The 20,994-nt window shown below is 34.9% G+C and overlaps 1 protein-coding gene across 1 annotated transcript; it reads left to right on the forward strand.

Moving 5' to 3' along the window:
• The first annotated feature begins 3,476 nt into the window (after nucleotides 1-3,476).
• On the forward strand, nucleotides 3,477-6,723 carry LOC127800759 (LOB domain-containing protein 25-like). The gene is made up of 2 exons (XM_052335555.1): nucleotides 3,477-3,740; nucleotides 6,003-6,723. Exon 2 carries the CDS (start codon nucleotides 6,003-6,005, stop codon nucleotides 6,486-6,488), a length of 486 nt encoding a protein of 161 aa, XP_052191515.1. The 5' UTR covers nucleotides 3,477-3,740; the 3' UTR covers nucleotides 6,489-6,723.
• Nucleotides 6,724-20,994: the final 14,271 nt, after the last annotated feature.

Raw genomic sequence — 20,994 nt, forward strand, 5'->3', positions numbered from 1 at the left:
ATATATATATTCATGGAGCTAGCTAGATGATTATTTATAAAGGTGCATGGTAGCAATGCGCCCATCACTATGATTAATGGCACGATGATCATTGGGCCAGCAATATTAATTCTATTTGATTACAGTTAGCTATGGAAAGAAATTTCAGGAAAAATAATTCTCAGGCCCGTCCATGAACACATCTACTACTATATATTTTGGTTGCTTGCTCATGTTTGTATATACTTTCGGACCACTTCACATAATCATTGTAAAGTTCCTCTTATGAGAGCCATCTCTTTCTTGCCAATTAAATTAAAACGATTTCATTCTAATAACTATAAATTCCAACATCCCAACTTTTATTCTTCATCCCCTTAATTATATATTGCTACAAACGTCTCATTAATTTCACACTATTTCTCAAGTTATAATAAAACTTAGGCAATTGATGAAAATGATTTAATAATAAGATATAGGGTAATTAATTATTAATCTCTCATAATTTAGAAACAAAAAATAATATAATTCTTAATTAGTCAACTTTATTGATATACCTACCCCACCTACCCGTAAATTAAACCATAGGGGTATAATATATACTTTCTCGCACATCGCACCTCCGCTGACGTTTCTATCAGCGATGTTAAGACAAGCTTCCAAACTCAATATTACTTTGTATTCCTGTGCTGTGGCTATCACAAAGCACTGCTTTGATATACACCCCGCCAGCAAGACGTATAATCTCGTCCAGTGCCCAAACTCTGAGGCAAATATATACTTGTTGGGTGAAGCTATAGCTAGGCATATATATATACTTCTTGGGTAACAAGTAATCTAAGAACATGAAGAAGAAAGCATCTCCATCCACTGCATTGCACTTACACTAATTATACATAAATATATATATATATCAATATAATCTAGCTAGTAGTAGGAATTGGGGAGTGTCGGGGGGTTGTGAGATTATCATGTAGATCTATATATATATGTAAGTATAAAATTCTCTTCTGTCATGAGTATGGTGCGTTCAAACAGGAGTTTTGAATTTTCTCTTGTTCTTGCGGTGTAAATAGAAACAGGTAGAGATAAGAGTCTATTGGGATGGCATTTTCAGAAGCTGCAGACCTGACAGCTACTAATTACCCTCAAGTTGTCGACATGTCGGCGAGGAACAAGAGAAAAGATAAAGACCTGTGGGGTAAAAATGAAAGCGACCCAGAATAACTATATTGGAAATGCTGTGCTATTAAAGAATATATATATATATATATATATTGATAGTCTTTATAATATAAAATGAATATATATTTTTTTTATATAATATACCATTTATATTTTATAAAACATTTTTCGTGCTGTATATAATAATATATACCGATACCTTAAAACTATCAGAACATTTTGCATGACTGTATGTATATATATATATATATACACACACACCAACCAGCAGCCACGTATTTAATTTATTTTCTTCTACTGTCCTTTAAATCATTAATTTCAGCTAGTAAAATATATTTTTATTTCTGACAGTGATCTTCAACAGAGACTTTTTGGCCTACTGTGCAGTTGGAGTGGGAGGCCAAATTCAATAATGGAGGCCAAACAGTAGAGGCTTTCAGGTGCTTCGACTATGTGCTTGTTGAGAGTTGTTGATAGTACCACTGCTGCTGCTGCTGCTTCTCAATAATGGATGCTAATTTAATTCAGTGGATCTCATCAGATCCGGCCATGCACGCACTCGCGCATACACATGATAACTAGCAATAATACATTAAGTGGTCTTCTTGACCAAGAATGGTCGATCATCAGATCATCATCATGCTCCATCTTTCATCAGATCAAGCAGTACGAATTAGGTTTATTTCTGGGAAAAAAAAGTTACTGGCTGTTAAAATATTTTTTCTTTTCTATAATACAGCGGGAGTCTCATCTTCTTGCCAAGCATTCTCACAAAATTTTCTATAATCCCACTTCAAATGAAATCTTTGGAATTTGGAATTTGTTTTATTGCCTTAATTTATTATTTGACCTTTTAATTATTTAATTATATTATTTTTTTACTATTGGTGATGTTTTTTTTTCATAAAAAGAGAAAATTAATCTAATCGAAAAGTCAATGAAAATTAAAGATGACTTTCTTATTTTTGTTAATTTTTATTATAGGGATCCCACTATAGAACAAATACGCATTGAAACACAAAATCTCAAGTCAGATACATAGAGCTTAAGCCCGACCAAGAATCAAACAAACAACGACGTTGAAATAAGTTACAACCCCTAATAAAAACTAACTGTCCAACAAAATCCAACTCCAACCCAATAGAAACACCCAATGAGGCCTAACTAAAAGTCTCTAAACATAATGAACAAAAACCTAAAAAGTATAAAAAATAACCCCCAACAAAGGTCCCTGACTCCTGCCAACCGTCCTCTATATTTTGGTCGCCAGTCATCTCCGCTTCTTAAAATATCCCTCCATTCTAATTAACACAAATCCTAAGTACCAAGGGTGTCGCAAAGAAAAACAACCAAGCAAACCTAATGAATAGCAACAGCCTCAGCATCCAAAACCAATAGCTTTAATGGATGATCGATGCTCAAATCGACCACCATCATCGATCTGCAGTGGTGACAAAGAGATGCAAAGAAGCTAACGAAGCAAGGGGCACGACTGATTGATGGAAAGAGAATTAAGACCCAAACCCATCACCAAAAGCTTATCAATATTGTTCAATGGTGGCAAAGAGCTAACTAGGGACCAAAAACTTGTGGGGGCTCACAAAGGCCGATGGCAACTCGAGCCCACACGACTAAAAGCCCTAGAGAGAGAAGCTCTATAGTGTTCTAACTCGTGAAAACTAGTGAAAAAAATGACTTTGATTGAAGAGATAACCTAAAAATGTTGATCATCAATTACAATTAAACTATAATAAGGAAATCCTAGAGGATTTATCCCACTTTGGTTTGCCAAGGATATTTTGCTAAGGGGTCTGCCATGTTATGTATTGTACACGCACATGATATATGTGTGTGTGTGATGAGAGAGAGAGAGCGAGAGATATATATGTATGTGTTTTAACGCATACATGACCATTGGTGAAAGATAACTTAGTTGGGTTTCTATTTGGTTATTACTGATACACTAATATATATATATGTATATATCTCATCATTATTAAGAATAGATCAAAGAATAACTTAAAGTTTAATCTCCATATGGATCAATACATGTATATTTTTTGTGTTGAAGCTAACTTATACCCTCATATATATATATATACATGTATGTTCATATTTGTTTAAAATATTAACATGTATTTTTAATATGGAAGCTACAAAAAAATTTCTCTATGAGTGTAACATTTTCCTCAAAAAGTAGATGAGATGCATACACACACTATTGCAGCTTACTCAAATAAATAGGAAGAGAGGGGGGCGGGGGGGTCCGTGCCATAATCATTCAATTTTTTTTTCTTTATTTAACTGTGGCCCTATTTATTACACTTGATACCCAATCTCCTTTTGCTTTTTATTCCCTCTCCATTCACTAAATGCTGTTTGCCTCCTCCCTTTTCCCTCATCTTCCTCACCTTTTTGACACAGTCTCTGCAGCTCACTGTTTGTCTCTTTCACCTAGGGTTTCTTAACTTTCTGATCGTATTATTAAGCGTCCTACATATGGATATGCAATACTCTTAGCTATTTGAGATCCAAGACAAGAGTGCTGCAGAAAGAAGTGAAAATTGAACCACAAGGTACCATTCCTTTCTTTTCTCTCTTCATTTTCTTTCCAGCCGGGCGGTACAAAACAACACATAACTTAGCTTATAAAGACATTAAGGGATGAAAATTCTTTCTTTTTCTTTTTGTTTTGATCTGCTAATTTTTCTATTTTTGTTTGTAGGTTGAAGTAATGAAAGTTTTGTGGTTTAGGTTGCAGAATCTGAATAAGGGTTGGCCCTGTGAAAAGTATTATAAGTAGTTCACAGATGTTCCTTTCCTAGTAAAAGGGAAAATTGAGTCTGATGACCTATGATCGATGCATATCTATAGGTATAGATACACATACACACAATAATGGAAAAGAAGCAAGGATATCTTCTAGGATATGCAGCAAATCCCTTAGGTGTCCCAAATCCGCAAGGGAGGGCATCCCAAATCCCTTAGGTGTCAACTAATAAATGCTCAGAGAGAGAGAGAGAGAGAGAGAGAGCTGCAACTCAAAGTCAAGCCCAGGACTTTCGTCCTTCTTTTTCTTTTTATTTAATTTCAGTGTTTTTAACCTTAATTTTGAACATGAGGTACACATAGAGTTCTCTCTGCTTTTTAAGAGAGAGTTGGGAGGATAGCCATTTTTATGCATGTAATTTTATTGTTGTTTCTTACAATTAAAAAAGTTGTTTTCCAATTTGATCTTATAACTTTGTAATCACAAAAACATTAGTATTATCAGCTTTCATAATTTGTTTGTCCCTTCGCTGCATTAATTATTTCAAATTTATTCGGTTTTGTCTAATTTTAATATTCGGAAACAGTGCTTTCAGATTTTTTTTCTTTCTTCTTTTTTGGCCGAGAGCTTTCAGATTTTGTTATTCTGACTTCTACCGACTAATTTACAAGTCTCACATGTTCTATATAGGTGTGGGTATGTGTGTGTACATGTGTATGATATTCGAGTCCAAATTGTTGTTGGTCTTTCCTTTTCACTCAGTTAGTCAGTTTGCAGCATCTTCACCTGTGGTGATGCTGCTGTAGCAGTTACTACTTTGTTTTTGTTTTTGTTTTTCTTTTGCTAAAGTCAGGCAGATACTCCACCGGAGCAAGAAACCGAGCTTATACCATCCAGCCACCAGATTTTCATAAACTTTTACTTCTGATTAATTCTCATCTTTGTATTGCATCTTCTCCCCTTAATTATGAACTATAGGAGTAGAGCTATCCACGTAGAAATAAAAAATTAAAAATTTTAAATAAAAGTTCATTGGGTATAGTATTTGACATTGTAGTTTAGTTTTTACTTTCAAGATAAAATAATTCCTAATGTGTTGTGATAAAATTATTTACATATTATTTCTTATGGTTTTGAGAGATCATAAGTTTACATATGTTTCTCTTTGGATCAAAAGATAGCCCCCCTTTCTTGAAATTGTGCCAGTACTAATTCAGATTAATTACTTGAAATGTCTTATGTGAAAAAGGTGTCAAATTAATTGTACTGTGCTACAGCTTTTGCGTAGGAAACATCATGCAGAAATTCTATTCAAAATCTTCAAGATCTCTTCATTGATATATAAGCATATATGCTCCATATCTCTTTACTTGAACATTTTTATATATCAAGGAGATTACAATAAATCTTTTGGTTTAGATTCATGCTCGGGACAAAAAAAAAAAAAGAAACTTTTGTGACAGTGGAATTACTGTTGATATATAATTTTAAAATTTTATATGCTACATGCATGTTCTTCGTCCAATTAGATAAGTGGTTTGAATTCCATTGATGCATAATATCTTGAAAGAGAACGCTATTTCAACCGGCTAACTGTACGCTGAGAGCAGTACTGGCAGAACTTCCCCCAGTCAGCTGTTTTAGCGCACTTTGGCCAGCTAAAATAACAATGTCCAATCTCGAGCATCTAAATTACTATATTGAATTCGGGTGCTGTATATGGTTGCTGTTTCCACGTATTATCCTATCCTTGCTCTGATCATCCAAACCTATATATTATCTCATTTCTCATTTTTATTTACTATCTTTGTAACTTATAACATCACAGTTAAAAGTGTTTTTCAGCCGACTTTTCTTTGTTTTTTTTGTCTTTCTGTACCTCTTTTTGCTAAGAATTTGTTCCATTCTATCTACTATCTAGTCCTCCCAGTAACATTCATGGATCACCTCGTAATAATCTTTTTTTTTTTTTATGATTTTGAATCTATCCTTAATATCTTCGTCTCCACGCCACATGTATATATGTACATATGATACTGATTGTGATGGGTAAAAATTTGCGGTGAAGATGGCTTCTTCCAGCAGCTACTCCAATCCTCCCTGCGCCGCTTGCAAGTTCCTGAGGAGAAAATGCTTGCCGGGCTGCATATTCGCGCCGTATTTTCCGCCGGAGGAGCCGCAGAAATTCGCCAACGTTCACAAGATATTCGGCGCAAGCAACGTGAGCAAGCTGCTGAACGATATCCTCCCCCATCAACGAGAAGACGCCGTCAACTCTCTCGCCTACGAAGCCGATGCCCGGCTCAAAGATCCCGTCTACGGCTGCGTCGGAGCCATCTCCGTCCTCCAGCGCCAGGTGCTGCGGCTCCAGAAAGAACTGGACGCCACCAACGCAGATCTCATGCGATTCGCTCGAAATGAGATGCCCTCGCAGTTTCCGGGTGCTGCACATTATCAGCAGGGTGCTGGTTTTTCTGCTCTTCCTTATGCCTCTCACCCATGGAGCAGCAACCCCGGGGATAGCCCTGAGGGTGGAGGGGATGGCAGCGCTTGATGTTGGATTCGACGAGTTTTGTAAGTGTCCGTTGGTGTTGGTGTTGTAATATTGCATTGTTTTAGAATGCCCATCTATTATAGGGTTTCTCATCTCATCTGTAAGGGGGACTGATATATCTTCATGGTATATATTGTCTAGCTAGAACTGATATATGAATTAATTGGGTGTGGGTTGGGTTCTGTATAAGAGCAGGTTAATTAATGTATGATTAATGGTAATAAACTTCTCCATTGGATTCGGGGTGTATGTTTCTACTAAGTTTTATATATTAATCATGAGCAGTTTTGACAATAGGCAAGTTTTAGTATTATGTAATGGTGGTTAGGTTATATGTACATTTAGACCCCTCCCACCCTCCTTTATTTTGTCTGAATTGGAAACTCATCAGTGCCTCACAATTACATTCAAAATATTGCTTAATTTGACATTATTTTTTAACAACATTTTTCTATACAAAAATTCTATAAGTTATAAGATATCACTTCTCTGAATAAAAAAAGGTGTCCTTGCCACAATTATTAGTTAATGCAAGCTTGGCAAAGAAGAAGCCAACCATGGCCTAATCTAATTTAATCTAATCTAAGCCTAATCATGGCTGAACTAGAGGTGGGTGGTTATTGGTTTCCAAGAAATATTCTCTATAAAAAAAAAAAAAAAAACAGCTTGTTTTCAGCATTAATTCAGTTTCATATTGATTCTGCTCTTTGTGCTGCACCTTTTTAGGTCAGCTAACTTCACAACAAATTATTCAACACATATGATTGATTCAACTTCTTAACATAAAATATCTCCAGAAGAAAGATTTAAATGGGTTTCGGTTGAGATTCCCTGTGTGCCTTTATTCTTTGCTTTCCCCCCAAGTTTTTGTTCTTCAAGTCAAGGATTGACAAATGGATGAGCAACATGTGGTCAACTTAATTATTGTCCTTTTCTTTTCTGGCTAATCACAAAATTCTTATATAAAATGGCCTTAATTCCATGAAAATACTATCAAGTTAGTGTGTTATTTCATTTTGATCTATATATTTACCATTTGATCCAAAAAAAAAAAAAAGTTAGTGTGTTATTAGGCATTGTCGTATTAATTATGAGCTACTAAGGTAAAAAAATCATTCATAGAAGAAGAAAAAACAAACACTCAACCAGGCACATGCCAAAGAGGAACAAAAACTAGATCTCTAGCTAAGCAAGAGAACATCACTAGAACCAGAAGAACACAAGCCTGAAATAACATTAAAGTGTCGCCCATAATTGTACAAGTACTCCTAGTGTCACATCATTCTCTATGGATTTTAAATTTATATAGAATAGTACGGTAAAGAGAGCAAAAGTAACCCGAATTTTCATTCCAAGGGCTAAAATAGTACTTTGCCCCCAGCCCTTGCCACAAATTTCGCTCTCTCTCTCTCTCTCTCTATCATTGTCCATATAAATTCTATGTTTGAAGCATCATTTTTTACATTAAAAATGTATGGAAGTAAGTTAGTATATATAGTTACCATAATGTAGCCAAATTGTCTCAAGTAGGTTTTTCATTTGGCTACTCAATAGGATCCACAACCACAAGAAGGAATAGGGTTGCCATGTGAAGGAGTACTGTGCCTTGGAGAATATGGTTACGTGTCTTTATTGGACTTTCAACCATTGTATATTGTCTTACATGTTCTTCCTTAATTTTATAACGTTTTTCCACGGTCTTGTTTTGTCCCTTAAATTACTACATGTTTTAAGTGTGCACATATATATATACATATATACATATATACATAATTGAGGGCAGTGACAGGTAGCTTGCATCTTTCTTTTCTGTATTGCTCCAAGCGGAAATGCTTAACTAGTACACTCACTACAGTGTCCTCTCCATATGTCAAATCAGTACAAGGTTGAAACGTCCTCTCTCCTCTCCCCTTCCAAATGTTGTTTTCCAAAGGGCGCATACGTTACTTTATTATATTACATACATACAAAAATGAAATATTATTACATAGACTTGCAAAACTTCAATCACCGAAGAGAAAAAAAAAAAAAAGGTGGTGCAATGGAACTCACATGTTCTCTGTGTAAATTCATCAAACATGTGGTGCGCAGAGATGGGGAGATGAGAGAGAAGCGTGCCGAAGCCACGGCTTCCAAGTTTGAGAGAGCATTTTGCTAAAAATGGCTAGCGGCGCCGCTGCTAGGTGCTTGCAGACTATACAGCCTAGTAGCACTAGGCTGATTATTGAAAAGGCAAGAAGATTTGTGAGTGTCAAAGTGTTTTGAGTGACGTGAAAGATAGGCTTGGGCATGTCCCGACCGGGGGCGGCATGCGCGCGCGCAACGCCAAAGTAGGGGAGGAGAAAAAGCTGAAAAAGTCCTGCGCAGTGGCGAAAATATGCTAGCCAATCGTCGGTTCGGCCGGATTTCAAGAATGTGTCACATCCCATGCTGACTTGACTTTCCCACTCATTAACCAATTTTCAGGCGGTGGAATTTTTGTTTTTCAACTTAATATTTTTATTGTTTTAACTTTTAGGGAAGAAAATATTTTTTTTTATCTCACCTCTTTTATTTAACAATCCCAAAACAAACTTTTAAAAAATAAAAATAACTCAAAAGAAATTCATTTTGTTTTCATTTGTTTTTATAATTCTCTTTTTTTAATATCTTTGTCATTGTTAACGATTAAATTAACAATAAAACAAGTGAGTCATGAAAATTTTTGAATTATCCTTGATAATCATTAATTAATGAATAAAATGTTTTCGATGACCTTTTTCCGACAATGAATGCATTAAAATGGTACTTAATTATGTTTGATTTCATTTTTGTTCTTAATTTTACATTGAAAATGTTCAAAGTGATAATCTAATGCTTATCACAAGTGATGGACAAATTTTAAGGCATTTTTATTTTTTTAAATATTAAACACATAAAGAAATTCGTGTTCATTTTAATTTTTCTTTTTCATCTATTATTTTACTTAAATTGTTGATTAAAAACTACTAATCTACCATAATTGTACCTCATTAGAGATGAAAAATGAGTAAGATCAAGTTCGATTTGTTTGGCTTGATACTTACCTTGACACCATGTGTATCGAGATAAGCCAAGCCCACTTGATGAGGGCCTAGCTTGACTTAATAGTTACTCAGGTTGGGGCAGGTCAATAACTTTATTTTATTTTATTATTTTTAAAATAATATATATTTTTAAATTTTAAAGATATTTTTTAATTTAAAATTAACTTATTTTATGTATCTTAGTCAATTTATTTTTTTTATCCAAAAATAGATTTAGATTGTTTAGAGAGGGACTTCTATGCTAAAGTGACAAAAACAATTCAATTAATTTAATATTTTATTACTATTTATTGTTTGACTCGTTGCTCACCCTGAACCAACGTCATTAGTGACATATTTGGTCGCCACTAGCCCTTTTATTATCATTAACAACTACTAATTAAATGTTATTGTTGAGAAAATATAGTAAATACTTCTTTATAATGGAACTTTTTAATCGTAATAGATCATTGTTTGTAAGATATTAATTTTTGTTATTAAAATTGTTACAAGATTAATGACAAATCACCTTTAAAATTTATGAAAATTATAAAAACATGCAACTATAAATTTTGACATCACCCTTAAACCAGTGATATCTTTGGTCTCTTTTATCATCGTTAGCAACTACAAATTAGTTGTTATTGTTAGAAAAATACCGTTGATACTTACTTATAACGTAATTTTTTAAACATAATGGATTCTTGTCTAAAAGATATTAATTTTCATCACTAAAATTGTTGTAAACTTAATGACAAATCACCCTTAAAATGTATGAAAGTTATGAAAATATGTAGCCAATAAATTTTGAAGATTTTTTTCAAATAATTTATATATTCTTAGACAATGAGAGAGAAAAAGTGAAAAGTAATTCACCCTCTCTCAATGACATGGACTCTTCCATTTATAAACGATGAAATAACAATGTTATTTTATTTAGAAGTCATATTTTTTTATTTTAAAGCATAAATAATATTTGGTTAGAAATAAAAATATGTCGATTAGTTATAAATTGAAAGATATATTTCTTTATAAATAGTTATGATTTTTTATGACTAGTTATATCTATTTACAATAATTAATTAAAATTTTAGCCAAATTATATTTATTTTAATGTATTTGATCAATCATACTCATCAATATATATGTAATAATCGATAATAAAATAAATTGTCTTATATTGTATTTAGATGAAGTTATTTAAGGTTGTTATTTGTCTTTTAGAATTGAAAATGTATTATTTAGATAAATTGTCGTTGAAAGCATTTTAGAAATGAATTTAGAAGTTACAAATGAAAACAAATTGAAATGAGAATAAATTTAGAAATGAATTTAAATATTACAAATGAAAACAAATTGAAATGCGAATAAACATAATTTGAAATCCCTCTACCAAAGGAGTTTTAAACTGTTGAGGACTAACGTTCGGGAAAGATCCTCCTCCTCCTCCCCGAGACTGTTGCCAGAGGAACGCGATCCTCCTCCAGTCCACTGCTCAACGGTAATAAAATCAACTGTGCAGTATTTAATGAATGTTCACTTCCAAATATTCAGAGATTTGCACAATTGCACCGTTGTAGAATACGCTCCTTCCTTCTCCACTCGCCGATGTTCCTCCTCGCGCCAATGAACCAGGCACGTCTCTCTCTCTCTCTCTCTCTCTCTCTCTCTCTCTCTCAGAGGATCGATGTTACGATCGAGTAAATTAGTCTTGATTTCCCTAATTAAGCTTGTTTCGATTCAGGTTTCGTTATAATTTTGTTGTTGCCTTACATTTTTACGTTCTTTATACGGCACAAATTGTGAAGATAATGTGTAGCCTAGGTATCTGTTCGTCCGTGCCATTTCCCCAATGTACGGGGCTTCACAGTCTTGAATTTCTCTTTTTGTAACTGAGTTACTAAAATCTTTGTTGTCATTGTCCTTCTTGGACTGTGAATTGTTTCTCTTAGATATTTAAGAAGTTTGCGCGACCTTCTTCGGAGTGGAGTTTTGCTTCTTCTTTCCAACTCCGTCAGCTAGATTTTGAACACTCCCTTACTCTTTATATCTACTTTGATTCTAGGGAAAGATTTCAATTTAGTACACTGAGGAAGTATATGACCTGACTCACCACAGTGATAACAAGTCATCACAAACTTCTTCGTCTTCTCCCCTTCAGTTGAAGTTTTAGTATGTATATACGTGTGAGCGTGTGTAATGTTAGGAATTTTCGGATTGATCATAATGGCTATTAGTGCACTTTGATTTACGACGGAGACAATGATTGTCGATTATTTGGACATCGTGTTGGGAAAAGAAGGAAATTGTCACGCTATGTTGGATAAGAACCCAGTTGTTCTCTGATTTTGTGTAATTTCAATTGCTTGTGTGTATGGTAACTTTTTGGTATATTTCCTATCTCTCCATCCACAAAATTTATCTTCTAAAAAGTTCTGAAATGTGAGGAAATTTTTTTGTACAGTCCTTATAGTAAATTTAGACACTGATTCCATGACTATCTGTTTTCTTCCTCCATCATGGCACTGGAAGCATTAGATTCTAACAGTGGATTGGAGCAAATGGCAGGTACATGTACAATCTTTCTAGAAATGTATAAGTCATAGTAATTTGCGGATGGTGTGGATGAAGCTTGAGGGTTAGTTCTGTAACTTCTGTTTCTGCAAGTATAAATACAAATATCAATGGAGATACCAAAAACTTTTAGGGTTTTCTTTTTTTTTTCTTTTTTCCTTCGTCTTTACATATTTTTGCTATTTTTGCTAAGAACTGTTTAGAGATTTTTAAGGTTCCTTTGTCTTTTAATTTTCAAAGCTGCATTGATAACTGTTTAGATATCATTGGAGAGATTTCTTCTAAAAAGTTTTGAAATGTGAGGAAATTTTTGTGTACAATCCTTATAGTTGAAAAATAAACTTGTTGGAAGTTTTAATCAGAGGAATAAACTTCGATATTCTCATTGATTTGAGGGATGCAAAATATGTACACAAAATTCCTAAGAAAACTCCTATCATTTAGGACTAGATTACAACAACATATTTCATTAGATTAAATTCAGGATTTCCTTATCTGATTTAAGGAGCATCCTTATCCTTCCAGCTTGAATTCTTCTTCATCTTTTTACATCTTTATCTTTACCTTTATCATCTTCTCTTCTTACCCTCTCATGTATAACAAATTTTTCTCATTTATCTTCTTCAACACTCTCCTCAAACTGGTGAATAGATATCCATCATTCTCAACTTGCCTCAAATAGATTCAAATCCTTGCTTCTACATTGCTTTAGTAAGGATATTTGCCTCTTGAAACTCGGTAGGGATATAGGCAAGACTTATATCTTCTCTTATCTCTTGCTTGACAACGTGTCGGTCAATTCTCACATGTTTCATCCAGTCATGTTGTGCCGAATTATTCACAATGCTAATTACTGACTTACTATGATGCAACGTGTAGCCCTAAAATATGAAGTAGAATAAAATCCTAAAAGAATATGAAAAATATGAAGTTTCGGCCCCTGTTTGGGCCAGTTCTTGAACGGGCCCTCCATCTTTTCTCAAATAGTAATCGCATCATTCACCTCCACTTGAAAAGAATTCATTCTCGAATTATGATCCGGGTGTGACAACTCCACATCCGGCAAATACAAAGAAAGATCAACAACGTTAAAAGTTTTAAAAATACCCATACGATTAGGCAAATCCACAACATAAGCATTGTCATTGATTTTCTTTGTAATCTTGCAAGGACCATACTTCTTTGGCTTGAATTTGTTTTGCTTTCCTGTTGAAATCCTTTCCTTCCTTAAGAATACCATGACTTTATCTCCAACCTCAAATACCTTGTACTTCCTATGCTTGTCAGCTGCCACCTTATACTTTTCATTAGCTTTGTGCAACTTTTTCTTAACATCCTCTTGAACTACTTTAACTTGTTTGGGTAAGTCACTAGTTGCAACACTTAGTACCTTTGGAAACTTCATCAAATCCAATGCCATGATTAGGAACTTTCATGTATACAATGGAAAATGGTGACCTTCTTGTTGAACTATGCACGACGTTGTTGTAGGCAAACTCTGCTTGAGCTATGACTAAATCCCATTGTCTTGGCTTGTCTTTACAAACGCTGCGAATCAAATTTTCCAAGGTATGATTCACCACCTATGTATGTCCATCAGTCTGGGAATGCGCTGTGCTGCTAAAATTCAAAGAAGAATCGAACATATTCCACAAAGTAATCTAGAAGTGACTCAAGAACCATGTATCACGATCTGAAGTAATGGTTTTAGAGACTCCATGTAAACTAACAACCTCCCTGAAAAACAGTTTGGTTGTGGCTACTGCATATGTCGTCTTTTTACATGGAAGAAAATGTGCAATCTTTGAAAACCTGTTAACCACTAAAAAACAGAATCTATACTTTGTTGAGTTCTCGGTAAATCTAACACGAAATCTATAGACAAATCTTCCCAAATAGCATTGGGAACAGGCCATACATGTATAGACTGGCATTAAAAGATTGCCCCTTAGCTGTTTGACATACATAACATTTGGCCACAATAATAGAAACATCTTTCCTCACTCTAGGCCAATAATACGTGCCCATAACCTAGGTAGCATGGAAATGAAAAACAAAACGTTTCTAAAACAAAACGGAAACGTTGAAATGACATTTTTCTAAAAAGGTAGGAAATGGAAACGCGGGGTAAACTGTAAATTTAAAAAATATAAGGGGTTTTTTGTAAATATAATTTTTAATGCAATATGCCCCATTGATTCAAACTTAATAAAATTTAAAACTAATATGCAATAATATGCCATATTATTGACAAAATTTGATTAGTTTAAAACTAATTTAGTTTTGATATAAATAGATTAAAAACAAAATACCAAACAAAGAACATAGAACACATACACCTCCAAACACAAACAATCTAATGAACACACACACAGAGGTTGACTAGCGGCGACTTGAGAGGGAATGATGGCGGCGATCGACTGAAGGAACGATCGGTGGCGAAGCTTCGAGGTTTGACATCAAAGAGGGGCAACGCTTTGGGGTTTGACCGGCGGCAAGGCTTTGTGGTTCGACAACGAGAGGGGTGGCGCTTTGGGGTTTGACTGGCGGCAAGGCTTTGTGGTTCGACAACGAGAGGGGCGATCTTCGGCAAGGAATAGCGACGAGTGACTAGAATCAGAAGTGACAGATCGGCGGTCAGCGGCGAGAGAGCACCCGGAGTAGCAACTTAAATGTGCATGAGTGACAGTGGATTAGAAACAACCAGAAGAAGAAGAAGAAGAAGAAGAAAAGAGAGGGAAAATGGGGGGTTCGATCGGTCTTTGGAATGTGTGTGATGTGGGAGTCCGATTCGCTTTTGGCCTTCGGGATGCGTGGCTATTGTCATCGGAAACGTGTTTCCATCTAATTTTAGTAAATTGCAAAACGGCCCCCATACGTTTCGCAATTTACAGAAGTGGCTCGAAAATCGTTTTGGGTTGTCCTCACCGTCTCCAAAATGAGAAACAATTTGGAAATGCCAAAACGACGTCCCAAACGCGTTTCTGTGCCAAGATGCCTTGCTAAGCCACCACCATGCAAATCCCGAATGATTTTCTCACGAAGGGATGTATAAGGAATACATAGCTGATTTCCTTTCATAAGAAATCCATCATGCACATAAAAATCTCCTGGTGGTTGCTTAGACATGCATTGTTCCCACACGTGCTTAAAATCATCATCCTTAGCATATAAATCTTTCAAACACTCAAAACCAACAATATCAACACTAAGAGTTTTTATCAAATCCACATGCCTACTCAAAGCATCCGCCACTTGATTATGCTAGCCTGACTTATGCACAATTTTATATTGGAATTTATCAGCGAAAGTAGACCATCTAGCATGCATTTTCACTCCTCAACTGCCTTTGACTACTCAAATACTTAAGAGCTTGGTGATTCGTGTAATGAACAAACTCTTTAGCAATCAAGTAATGTTTCCATATTTTAAGAGCCCTCACAACTGCATAAAATTTCTTACCACTTTCTTTAGCTTCACACAACTTCTCACTAAAGAATGCAATTGGTCTCTTCTCTTGGGACAACACAACACCTATTCCCACTCCACTCGCATCACACTCTACCTCAAACAATTTGTCAAAGTTTGGCAAAGCTAAGATAGGAGTGGTACATAACTTTTCTTTTATCAAGGCAAAACTCTGCTCCCTAATGGAACTTTCCTTTCTTTAAACACTCAGTAATTAGAGTCACAATACTACTAAAGTGTTTAATAAACTGTCTATAGAAAGTTGCTAACCCATGGAAACTCCTCACATCACTCACATTTTTAGGGGTTGGCCACTCTCTAATAACTCTCACTTTCTCCTCATCTACATTTATCCCATCTTTGCTTACAACAAAACCCAAGAATAACAAACTTTCACTCAGAAAAGTACATTTATTCAAATTAGCATAAAGTTTATTTTCCCTCAACACAGTCAACACCTCTCTAATATGCTCATCAATAGACTTACTATATATCAAAATATCATCAAAATACACCACAACAAATTTACCAATGAAAAGACATAGTACCTGACTCATTAGCCTCATGAAAGTGGGTGCATTGGTCAGTCCAAAGGGCATGACTAACCACTCAAACTACCCATCCCTCATCTTGAAAGTTATCTTCCACTCATCTCCAAGACGGATTCTGATTTGATGATAACCACTTTTGAGATTAATCTTAGTAAAAACCACAGCCCTTTCAAGTTGATCAAGCATGTCATCAAGTCTAGGAATTGGAAACTTGTACCCAATAGTAATCTTGTTAATTGCTCTACTGTCAACATTGATTAGTGGTTAATTTTGTAAAAATTCTGTTATAATTATACCATTCTTTTAATCTTAAAATTGGCTTAAATTAAATATTAATATATATTTTATGGTTATATACAAGTTTAAATTGAAAAATGAATGAAATGAAGTTCTAAAGTAAAATTTAAAAATAATAATAATAATAATAATAATAATAATAATAATAATAATAATACATATATAAATATATATAATACATATACATCAATACATGCGTGCATGTAATATATATATATATATATATAATATAATCTATTATAACACTCAATTGCTTGCTTGAAGGCATGAAGAAGGTGGGTTTGGAGACTCAAATTGGATTGAAGAATGAAAAATTCAAACCCAGCCCATGAAGAATTAAAACCTAGTGCATGTTTAAGGCCCAACTTGAGCAACCCATAGAAGACATCATTTGGAAAAGGCCCAAAGCATTTTTAATGAAGATCAAAAACCCAATTGTAGAAATTTATTTTTTTATTTTTAAATATTTATTTTATGAGTGCTTTATTAAGTGTGTATTTTAGCTAAAATCCATTTAAATATTTGTTTTAAGTGTGTGAGTGCCCATTAAATATAATTATGTCAAGTTGAATAATTGAAATTGTGTGATTTGTATTGCATCTTGTGAGTTATAAATAGCTCACTTGGTTGCACTTGTAAGGAGGATTATTATTTTTGAATCAAAACTTAGTTGTTTTTTTAGAATTCTCTTTTTGAGAATTGCTTTTGTTTTCTCCTATTTTCTGTATTGTTTTCTCTTGTGATCTTACTTTTTTTCTTTCTTCTCTTGAATTCTTATGTCATTTACTGTTACTATCCACCGCCTAAATGGCCGGTTAATTTCTACTATTTTAGTTCTTGTTATTTAAATTCTGTTATTTAAATTACGCCATTTAAATTCTTGTCAATTAACTTTTAAATGGAGATGAGTAGCTAAATCCAATCTTGGGTTAAGGCAAGGACAGTGTCCAACGCCAATGATTTCCAAAAAAATATGGGCTTTAAATGAGTAACATTAATTTAAATTTCAGAATGAGTGTGTATTAATTATTGAGAAATCACTAGGTTTGGATTGGAGCGTAAGCCTAACTTAGAGCTTTCATGCCACGCATGGGAGTTACTAGAACTGGAAACGCTATCATACCCAAACTCGGATGATTAATTTAATTGTTTTGTGTAATAATTGCAATTGGATTTATGGTAGTTGCTTAAATTAGAATGCCGCATATCATGTATCAAATTTCATATCATCACATTTAACATTTATTTCAACTTCTACCATGCTTTATTTCCTAGTATTTATTATTTAAAAAATTCATAAAAAAATCTTGTTGTCAATTCGTTCAAATGCGTGTGAGTGTGTGTTATTCTTTTCTTTTGCCATAAATAAATCTCTCAGTGGGCGACCTGAACTCATCCAGAAAATATAAATTTAAATTTAGACTATAACTGCACTCGTACACTGATGAGTATAAACCTCTCACCAAAATAAAAAGAAAAATGTATAAAAGTTTTACTGTGTTTTTTTTTTATTGTGTTTTAATTGCAGGGTGAGAGTGTAGCCAAATTTTGGCGCCGTTACCTGGAAGATTGAGGCAAAAACAAAAAGAAAAAAAATAAGAATAAGCATCTCCTGATAAATTAAGTAACTCTATTTCTTTTTACTTTATCTTTGTTTGTGTATGGTGTATGATACTTAGGTCAGGTAGAACTGTAAAATATCAATCACTTATGTCTCAACACAACGAAAACATGCCACTTGCACACAACATGTCCGCACATGGTAGCGACCACGGTGACCCTGATCCCATTGATCAGAAAATGATCAAACCCCTTAGGGAGTATCTTCATCCTCCTAGGCATACAAGTCTCTCATGCATTATTCTTCCCATCAACCATCATAGGTTTAATTTCAAGCCTAGGCACTATCAAACTATTGCTAACTTTCTATGGCATGGATTCTGAAAACCCATACACCCATATGAAAGAGTTTGAGGAAGTGTGTAGCACCTGTATGGATCATACAGTGAATGAAGATGTCATAAGATTGAAACTCTTCCCATTTTCACTCAAGGATAAGGCTAAGATGTGGTTGAGCACTCTTCCACCTAGGTCTATAGGAACCTGGAGGGAAATACAAACGACATTTTTGAAAAAATATTTCCCAGCCAATAGGACTACCACCCTTCAGAGGCAGATTATGAATTTTGTGCGCAAACCCAATGAGAACTTTGCTCAAACTTGGAAGAGGTTTAAGGACCTTCTCCATGCTTGCCCACACCATGCTTTTGAACAATGGAGAGTGGTTAGTTTCTTTCATGATGCTTTTAGTCCTCAATTGAAAATGCTAGTGTCCACCATGCGTAATGGTGAGTTTTATGATAAGACTTCAGATGAAGCATTCCAGTTCTTTAATACCTTAGCAGAAAACACTAGAAACTGGGAGATTGGACCAATATCTTCTAATAACTCAAGAGAAAATCCACAGTCTAGAGGTAGGTACCAACTGAGTGAGAGTGATGATCTGAATGCTATGATAGCTGCTTTGACAAGAAAGATTGAAAGTTTGGAAACCAAAAGAACACAGTCTGTTAATCAAGTGGAAGTAAAATATGCAGTTTGTGACACAACAAAGCACAAGACTGAGGAATGCCCTACATTACCTGCTTTCAATGAGTTATTGTATGGACAAACAAATAATGCACATCCACACAATTTTGAGGGTAAGCAAAACCAAAATCAAGGGGGAAACTATTATGGGCATAACCAAAATTACAACTCATATCATCCCAACAACAGAAACAACCCAAATTTTTCTTGAAGAAATGATTCTGCAAATCATTCTCAGCCACCCTTCCTTGCACAACAATCTTTCCAACCAAATCAAGGTTGCTCATCCAACACCTACCAGCCACCTCATAGGAGACTTTTAGAGGACACTTTGCATCAATTCATCCAAAACCAAACAGGAATTAATAATCAAGTTGCCAAAACTCAGGAGCAAACAAACAGAGCCATAGAAGACATTAGGAGCCAGTTGACCAAGTTAACACAAACATTGAGTGTGAGAGAACCCAGAAGGTTTCCATCCCAAACTAATCCTAACCCAATTAGGCAAACCAACCAGGTAGAATATTCAAATAGTGAAACCAACACTCATGAACAAGTGCAAGCAGTGACTGCCCTAAGAAGTGGAAGAATAATTGAAAAACCAACTAATCCTAGGATAAAGCAACCTGCTGCTGATGAGGAAGAACCAAAAGATCATAAACCCACCGTGGAGAAAAATGAAAAAAATGAAAAACAAAAAGAAGATGGGAAAGGTAATAACATTTCAGGGAAAGAAATTCAATACAGACCCAAACCACATTTTCCTCAAAGATTGATTAGTGCAAAGAAGGAACAACAAAATACGGACATATATGAAGTGTTCAAGCAAGTGAAAATCAACACCTGTTGTTGGATGCAATCAAACAAACACATTCATATGCAAAATTTTTGAAAGATCTGTGCACTGTCAAAAGAAAAATAAATGTGCATGAAAAGGCATTCCTGACCGAACAAGTCAGCGCCATTCTCCAATTGAAAACTCCTCCCAAATACAAAGACCCAGGCTGTCCAACCATTTCATGCATCATAGGAAGTCAAAAGGTTGATCGGGCACTCTTAGATTTAGGAGCTAGAGTCAATTTGTTGCCATACAGTGTGTATCAACAATTGGGATTAGGTGAGCTCAAACCCACTAGAGTGACCCTTCAGCTGGCTGATCGATTAGTCAAAGTTCCACGAGGAATTGTGGAGGATGTTCTAGTACAAATCGATAAGTTCTACTTTCCGATGGACTTTATCGTTTTGGACACCCAGCCACATCAAGGGCCTTAGCCTCTTGTGCTAGTCATCTTAGGTCGACCATTTCTTGCTATATCAAATGCCATCATCAACTGTAGGAATGGAATCTTGTAATTGTCATTTGAAAATACGACTTTGGAAACAAACATTTTTAGGGTTTTCAAACAACCTGATGTGGAGAATGAGACTGAAAAAGCTGATCTGATATAGACATTGAGTGAGGAGTACATTAATTGTGAATTTGCTCAGGAAAATTTTGAGTTGGAGGAATTTATGGAGCAGCAAGATTGCTCTCGAGATAAAACTGAATCTGTCTTAAGCTGCTCACCCGCACCTGAAAGGAAGCCATTGCCAAACAACCTAAAGTATGCATTCCTAGGTGAAGGAGAATCTTTGCCGGTGGTGATCTAATCAAGTCTGAATCCTCAACAGGAGAAACAATTGTTGAATCTGTTAAAGGTACGCAAGAAAGTTCTAGGTTGGACTATAGAAGACCTGCATGGCATTAATCCCTTAATTTGCACCCACATAATTTTCTTGGAAGAAGATGCAAAGCCGATGAGACAGATGCAAAGAAGGTTAAACCCAAACATGAAGGAAATGGTTAGGGGGGAGGTGTTGAACCTCTTAGATGCTGGCATCATCTATCCTATATCTGATTCCAAATGGGTTAGTCCAACTCAAGTCGTACCTAAGAAGTCAGGAGTCACTGTGATAGCAAATGAGAACAATGAGCTCATTCCT

The sequence above is a fragment of the Diospyros lotus genome, chromosome 4 (assembly GCF_014633365.1).
Source record: "Diospyros lotus cultivar Yz01 chromosome 4, ASM1463336v1, whole genome shotgun sequence".
Classification (NCBI taxonomy): Eukaryota; Viridiplantae; Streptophyta; class Magnoliopsida; order Ericales; family Ebenaceae; genus Diospyros; species Diospyros lotus.